General features: G+C 36.2%; 1 protein-coding gene across 1 annotated transcript; it reads right to left on the bottom strand.

Moving 5' to 3' along the window:
* Positions 1–370: 370 nt before the first annotated feature.
* Positions 371–1090, bottom strand: LOC122537477 (the record flags this gene model as incomplete). Its single annotated transcript, XM_043670657.1, has 3 exons — positions 976–1090; positions 625–732; positions 371–505 (listed from the first exon to the last, which is right to left on the bottom strand). Coding segments are annotated over exons 1-3 (358 nt in total), but the record flags the coding sequence as incomplete, so codon positions are not given.
* Positions 1091–9093: the final 8003 nt, after the last annotated feature.

A 9093-nucleotide genomic window follows, 5' to 3' on the forward strand; every position in this document is an offset into this window, starting at 1 on the left:
CTCATCTGAGTTCTTTGTGAGTTCTTGTGGGCTAGACGTTCGTAGTCTAGTGCCGCGGTCACTGCTTCTACTCTAGATAGTGCGTCTGCCACCTCGTTGTCTTTTCCGCTGACATGTCGGATATCGGTTGTGAATTGACTAATAGAATCGAGGTATCGGAAATGTCGTGGGATACTCTTTTTCGGTTTTTGTTTGAATGCGTATACTATTAGTTTGTGGTCGGTATACACAGCAAACGACCGTTCTTCCACTGCGTGCCGAAACTGTTTAATCGCGGAATAAACGGCGAGCAACTCTTTGTCGTAGGTGCTATACTTGCGCTGTACCGACGACAAAGTTTTCGTAAAGATGGCTAGTGGTCGCCACGCACCTTCCTCCTGCTGTTGCAGAGTTGCTCCTAACGCAAAATCAGACGCATCCACCTTAATCGCGAGATTTGCACGATTTGATGGATGTGCTAGAAATGCAGCGTTTGATAGCGCGTCTTTCAGCGCTTGAAATGCAGCTTCGGCGAACCATTGGATCGGAACATTACGTTTTAATTTCCGACCCTTTAAAAGCTGGTTCAGTGGAGCTTGCAGTTTCGCGGCCTTGGGTATGAATCTTTGGTAAAAGTAATCGTACCTAAAAGTTCATCGTACCTAGGAATCTTGCTATCCGGTTTAGGGAAATCTTGAATCGCTTTAACCTTTTCGGCGAGCGGTTTCATTCCGTTTTCGGCTACTGTATACCCTAGAAATTTTATTTCAGTTTGCGCGAATATGCACTTAATCGGAGTAGTGTTGACTACTACGCCATACTGGTCTAGCCGCGCGAACTTTTCCAGGTGTTCCACTCTTCTGACCGGTCGGTGTTCGCGGACAGGGCCGCTGCTTTCGGCACAGTCTCATGTATCTTGTCTGTCGCGATTGTCAGCTGATTCAAGGGGACGTCCAATGCGCTCTGTGACTATCCGGACTGCTTGTGGCAATCTACTTAGCCACATGGTCTTCAGGAACTCTTCCGTCGCGGCTTCACCTGTCAACATGAGCCGAAGAAAGTACGACGGTGTCCAGTCTCCAATTTCTTTCTGCTCGAATAGCTGTTGCATCTGGTTACTGCTTGAACCACACAGGTTAGGTTTTTCCTGCCCGAATAACGGTGCCCGACCAGAATATCTCTCGTGGGTTCCGCGTTACTCGGTTCTGCGGCTGTGGTGTGTGTGGCACTTCTATTTGCCATCGAATCTTTCGAATCGGTGGTCGGCTACACACGGTGATCATCAGTTGAAGGGATGAAGTATTGTTGATGGTGTAAGGATGAAGGAAAGTGAAGGTAATGGATATGGTGGAGGAAAGGTTGTGCGTTTCTTCTCAGAGTCGCTGCTTAGACTGATCAGTGGGGTTGATGGCAGCGACTCCTTACCCCAGACGCTTGTTGTTATAAATACTCGCTAGACTGGACGGTCACCCATCCTAGCGGTGTTCCGCACTCTGTTTGCTTAACATCGAATATCGCTAGACTTCAACGTTAGGCGCACAGCCACTTGCGGCTTGTACTAGTCGGTGTTCAAAACTCGCACTCGAGTACAGACAGCTACACTCTCAAACATACCATACTTTTATAACTGCCAAACCATTGACGATCTACTTTCTAACTATTTGTAGAACTATCAGTACGACCGTATAGAACAGCCAGAAGAATTCAAATGACAGAACACACAGATTGGAAAACGTACACCAAACTTTGCAATAAAATCAACATAAATCCACACCTAAAAAATGAAACACAAATAGATTTAGAAATTAAAGCCCTTACGCAACACATACACAAAATATACAAAATTGCAACACAAACAGCCTCGACACACAATAGAAGCCCTATCACAGATCCACTCCTCTTCGACACAATAAAAGATAGAAACAAAATGGGAAGAAAATTTCAAAAAACAGGAAACCCCATCTATAAATTACACAGAAATATTCTCACAAACAAAATCCGAAAAATAATAATAAATACAAAAAAAAACAGCGTATTGCAGCAATATTGAACAAACAGATCATTCCTTGTGGAGTACCCATAAAATTACCGGTGGCTCCAAAACCAAAATACCAAGATTTTACAGGATTTCACACAAAACTCTTCGCTTTACACGGATGAGGACAAGTCACAAGGTTTGGCACGAAATTTCCAGGATATACATAGGACGGCATACAATCAGTACTCCTTAATAGAAGATATACAACATAAAATAATCCTAAATTCGGGCCTATTATTTCCTGCTACACAATCATACTGCAATAATTAATAACATAATTAAACATCTTCCAAATAATAAACCAGGACCTAATAACGTAACAACCACTAAACTCAAGAAACTTCCAAGAAAACCAATAATTATATTATATTTATAAAGCCTGTCTCCAAATTGCCTACTTCCCAACACTCTGGAAAATAGCTAAAGTCATTCCTATACCCACAGTAGACATAACAAGCTGCAGACCTATCAGTTTATTAGATATCCTTGATAAAATTTTAGAAATAATCATCCAGCACCAAATTCAAGATCACAATAAAAACATAAATTTAATCATCCCGCAACAATTCGGCTTTCACACAAATCTTCTTCAATACAGCAACTCCAACGTTTCATCGAACATATTATTATCGAAAAAAACAAAAATCGCACTACACAACTCCTACTTCTGGATCTAAACGAAACTTCCGACACTAGCACAAAACTCTGGTAACAAAACTTCACGACATCAAACTCCACGCAAGTTTAACATATTATCAACAACTACTTAAGCAATAGGAAATTCTTCGTTTCCATAACGGAATAAATGGAACCAAATCCATCTATAAAGAAATCGTAGCTATGGTACCACGAGGGTCCATCCTTGGATCTCATCCCTACTCTTCATACTCTATGTTAATAATCTGCCTCAAACAACATACACTCAAACAGCTATATTCGCCGATGACTGTAATATACGCATCAACCTAGAGTCCTACACAAGCTACAATATACATACAAAACCATATAGATGTACTACAAAATTACTTCATAGACTGGAAATTAAAAATCAACCCCACAAAAGCACAAGCCATCACATTCACAACTAAAAGAAACCTGACCCTTAAAGCTATTAAAATTGCCGACCAAGATATTCCCTGGTCACACACCGTTAAATACCTCGGAATCATCTTTGACTCCAAAATCACATGGGCAGCTGCCACAAACAAACGGGCAAACCTATATCCAATTTATCCCACTAATATCTAAAAATAGCAGATTAAAAACCAACATAAAACTCAATTTATATAAAGTATGCGTTAGACCAATTATTACATACGGACACCAAATTTAGGCAGCTGCCGCACACAAACACATAAACAAGATTCAAAAGATCCAAAACAACTTCTTGCGTATTATCCTAAACAAACCGTACGATATCCTCGTTAAAACTCTATACAAAATAGCAAACATGCCAAAAAAATTCACAGATATATATGTTCAGTAGCGATTCGATTAGTTAATGGCGTAATTATCATTTGTATTTACTACAATCCACTGTGTGGTGCGCGCAATTTGAACTAGTATATACTCGTTAAATAGAATGTAATGTGGTCCCTACAGATAAGGAGTTGTTTGGTAACGACGACGAATATAATCTTGATTTCATTGTACAGGCTGAACCAATAACTATGATCATCTCAAATATCTCTACTATTTTTGAAGATATGAAAAATTTCATTATCTTTGTTAACGAAAATTATTCAATACGATCATAACATGTACATGTATGTGTGTAATGATTCTTTGTAAGTAGAAAAGTTTCGGTGCTTTCAATATAACATTACATATTTTTTAATTAATTAATCAGTGCAGCTCGATGTTCGTTATAAAAATAAAAAAAATATGATAACTATTCGAAATCATCGGCACTTTACCAATTTTGATAATCTTGAAATATGTTGTCAAAACGATCATTCTGAGCAACTTCCCTCAATATATGTTACCGCCACTCTGTCATAATTGAATCCACTCATTTGAACTTTTATTCAAACCTTTTATACAAAACTAAATTCCTGTTTATAAAAAACTGAATTCTTCTTATACAAGAAGTCACTAGTAGAGCAATCACATAGTTAATTACTATTGTATAAATTATCGGGAACCAGATCGAAGGAAATCGAAGAATTACAGCCACCATGCTTAACGGAAGTTTATCTTCGAAGAATTCAATTTCCCGAGAGAATGGAATATTGGCACTTACGTTAGTGAGAGCCTCCCCTCTATTCCCAGTTCATGCGCTATCAAGAAAGATCGGTTTACCACGGAAGACGCTCTGCTAAATTTTTCCTTCCTAAAAGTTGGCGTAATTGGAGTTGGGAACAAGTATTGTATATGCCATTGAGCGAAGAAGCATACTCGATGTGCTGAGAAGATTCAAATTAACAACAAAATTACTCTATCCTTGATGAATGTTGCCACCACGAGGTGTTCCCAAATGTCTTACTAATGATAAAGGTTACGAAAGATCATGATTGTTTTGCAAATTATCATTTTGGTACCTTTTTATCACGAGGACCAAGATTAACTTCGGGAATAGCGTTCTTCCTGGTTGGTGTTGACCGTAAAGATAATGATTTGACAACCGACTACCAGCTAGATGTAACTTTCGGATAAATTCCTCCTATATGAGCAGCGCCTAACCTTAAACCACACCATTGGATAGCTAAGGATTGTAAAGTGGCTTTCTCCTATAAAGATCCTGATGTGTCTATAGGTAGAGCACAACCAAGTTGTGGCGGTTGCGTCTCAATCCCATTTCATAACACAAATTCACAAGTTCACATAATTTAGATTAGACAACAAACGTTAACACTCATTTGTTTCTTGTGTCAATTTTACACAGTTTCTTTATGAAACACCGTACTATGTAGATATTTTTAACGTATATTTATAACATATATTATGCATATAACATTTTAACATATAATATGCATCTCACCTAAGACTAGAAGAATTAGAAATAATTTCTAAGCGATTAATATTGTATCCAAAAATGTTTTAGACAAAATTTGAATGATTTTGAAAAGAACATTAATTGATTTATTTTTTTATATGGATGGGTAGAAAATGGGTTTGCAATTCATGTTTTTTTTTTACTAAAATCGTATATTTTTTTAATACACTAATTGTTTCAACTCATTATTTTCTATTAAACCATTTATACCGAAAAATCATTACTTCACGGGATATTTTAATTAAAATATTGCAATGTGATATTTATTCAAAGTCGAATTTCTTTGTCTCGAGACATTACGTCACTTTCGACAACATTGAACCGGTTAGATCGGTACTTACTAGGGGTGTGCAGATACCCGAAATTTCGGGTTCGGGTCGGGCTCACACAAAGTCGGGCAGACTCGAGCGAGTAGCCCGATAATTTCAGGTAGCCCAAAGATTTCGGATAGTCCGATGATTTCGGATAGAATTGGAAAAAGTTCAATGGGGATAAGATCAGAGGTGGGCATTATTCAAATAACATTTCGAATAAATTCTTCGAATAACATTTTATTCGAAATATTTACTGAAATGATGTAAAGAAAAAGAATCAGGATCAATCCTTTTTTCACAATTTTGGTTTATTTAATGAATTTGTTTTTGATACAATTTTTTGTTCGAACATTTTGTTAGTTAATCTGTTTGCTTTAAACAAGTTTGTTGTCGTTGCAAATGAAAACGAACGCTCTGCTGGAGCAAAAAATGGCGAAGGAGAGTTATATTTCAAAAATATATTTTTAATTATGGGATATGCGTTCAGAGTTATTATCTGTAAAAAATTGTAGTACAAGAATTTCTACGTTATCATTTATTTGTAAATATTGGTTGGTTGAAGTAGATTTCGTTTTATTAAATATTAAAAGCAAAGTAAATTTATTAAATAAACCAAAATTGAAAAAAAATGTACTCTTGACTCTTTTTCTTTACATTATTTCAGTAAATATTTTGAATAAAATTTCAATCGAATAATGTCCAACTGTGTTCGAATAATTTTTCCTCTAATAAAATCGTTATTCGTAAGCAACGAATAATTTTTCCTCTAATAAAATCGTTATTCGTTATTTACGAATAAATTTGACAGTATTTTATTCGTTATTCGTTCGAATAAAATATGCTTAACTCTGGATAGGATAGGGATTATATTGCGTTATCGAAGTCAATTATTCATAATATTTATATTTTTTTTTCTTCAAATGTAATAATATTTATTCTAAATGATAATATAAAAAAGATAATTGTTCTACATTTTGTGATAGTGTATTAACGCAGGAAATAGATGAAACTACAGAGCCCATGGATGTCACTGTACCAAAACCTCCTCCTATTCATGTCGAAGCCCAAATTATTGAACTCTTACGTGAACTCCTCAAAAAAGCAAATAATAACTATTCACTAAAACAATTAAAAGACAACCATATCAAAGTACAAGCATATACAAATGAAATATACAGTAAAATTGTGTTAGCCCTGAAAGAGAAGAACGCGAACTTCTATACGTACCAGTTGAAAAAAGATAGAAGCTATAAGGCGGTATACATCCGAGAGGTATACATCTAAAAACAAATATTAATGACATTATCAGCGAACTAAAAGATCTCGGCCACCAGATAAGACAGATCAACAGTATAGTTAAACATAACACCAAGCAACTGCTACTGCTTTTCTTCATCGAATTAGAGCCTAATGAGAATAATAAGGATATATATAAAATTAATAAGCTCCTTAATACCATCATTACATTTGAAGCGCCGAAAACTAAAAGAGATATACCACAATGCATACGTTGCCAAGCTTACGGTCATACAAAGAACTATTGCTTCAAAAATCCTGCATATGTAAAATGTGCTGGCACGCACCTCATCTCAAACTGCCCAACACCAGGCAAAATAAACGAAGTAAAATGCTACAACTGTAAGGGAAATCACACCGCCAGCTATAAGGGTTGTATAATAAGAAAACAACTACAGCAAAAACTAGACCCTACACTTAAAGCTACAAAAGTCACAGATACTGTCACTCCACCAGCTCAGACTAACATTCGAAACAGTAACATTAACAATACATACAATCACTCGCTCCCACGAACAATTTCCTACGCTGACATAACACGAAACAAAATACAATCTTTTACAGTACATGATGAACCAACATCAGAAACATCTGAAATTAAAAAATTACTGTTGCAAACTGCAAAGAACACTGAATCCATCTCTACCTGATACTAGAACAATCACAACTGTTAAAAGAACAATCAAAACAAATTAACTTATTGATAGAAATAATGGACAATAAATTAAAAATCGCTGTTTGGAACGCGAAGGGGTTACATTAAAGACTACCTGAATTAAAAAGCATCAATAAAATCGATATAATGCTTATAGCAGAAACCCATCTAACAGATAAAAACTGTACGAAAATACCACTCTACAATATATATGCCACTAATCACCCAACTGGTAAGGCTCGTGGTGGAACAGCTGTAATCATAAAAAATAACATCAAACACTTCCTACAAACTTCAATAGCATACATGAATATACAAGCTACTTCAGTAACAATCAACACAACACAACACAAACGCACGTTGACTGCAGTCTACTGTCCCCCAAATCAGAAAATCTTTCTACACCAATTCACAAACTTCTTTCAAAGTCTGAGAAACAAATTCATTGCCGATCGCCAAGCACGTTTTGTGGGGTTTTAAAACAAACTCAGCCAGAAGAAAAATATTAGAACAAACCATACAAACATTATCCCTAGATACACTAATAACCAATGAATCAACTTATTGGCCAGCTGCACACGACAAATCACCAGATCTACTAGATTTCGGTATAACGAAAGGGTTAAATAAAGACCACTTCTAAGCATATTCCTGCTTCGATTTCAATTCAGATCATTCACCGATTCTACTCGACTATCTTCACCAACCAGTACTCACTCAAAAAACGATAACATTATGCAATAATAGTACTAACTTTAAAAATTACTTAGAAAACAACATAAACTATGACGTACCACTAAAAACCCCCGAACAAATGGAATCAGCTGTGACTAATTTTACTAATCTTATTCAAATGGCAGGATGGAGGTCTAGTAAAATATAAACAACAGATTAACTCATATCCAGGCCACATCGTTCAAAAAATTAAGCTCAAACGTAATCTAAAATACAAGTGGCAAAAGCAGAAAACCCCTTTCAATAAAAAAAGACTGAATGCCATCACCAAAAAAGTGAAACAACTAATACTGCAACATTGCGACGACGAATTTCACTCATACATACATAATCTTTCTCCCAACGAAGATACGAACTGTTCACTATGGAAAACCACCAAACGGTTCAAAAGACCTACCACACTGTCTTCCGCTATCAAAAAACCTGACTGGCGAGAAACCTGAGGTAGCTGGGCAAGAAATGCCCTCGAAAAAGCTACAATCTTAGCCGAACACTTATACAACACCTTCCAACCTAACGACAAACACGATAGCACAAGATGTACTGATAAATACCAACTACAATCAAGAAATTCCAAGAACCACCATCAAGGAAGTTAAAAATCTTATTGCTGACATCTGAACTAAAAAAAACCCCAAGCTTTGATCTAATTAATGGAAAAATCATCAAAGAACTTCCACCTAAAGCTGTCAGAATGTTAACCATAATATTTAATGCTATACTAAGAACCCAATACTTCTCCATTAATTGGAAAATAGCACAGATTATCCTGCTATATAAACGCAATAAAAATCTACACTTGCCATCATCCTATAGACCTATCTCTCTGCTACCCACACTATCGAAAGTACTGGAAAGAATACTAACGAGAATGAAAAAGATAACTACAGAGCAAAACTTAATACCGTCACATCAATTTGGTTTTAGAAACAAACACGCAACAATAGAGCAGATACACAGACTTGCAAACAAGATCACACATGCTCTCGAACACAAGCAATACTGTACGGCTCTTTTTCTAGATATAAAAAAGGCATTTGACAAAGTCTGGCACGAGGGTCTATTACACAAAATTGGTCAA

The sequence above is a fragment of the Frieseomelitta varia genome, unplaced genomic scaffold (genome assembly GCF_011392965.1).
Source record: "Frieseomelitta varia isolate USP_RPSP 00005682 unplaced genomic scaffold, Fvar_1.2 scaffold_91, whole genome shotgun sequence".
In the NCBI taxonomy this organism is placed as follows: domain Eukaryota; kingdom Metazoa; phylum Arthropoda; class Insecta; order Hymenoptera; family Apidae; genus Frieseomelitta; species Frieseomelitta varia.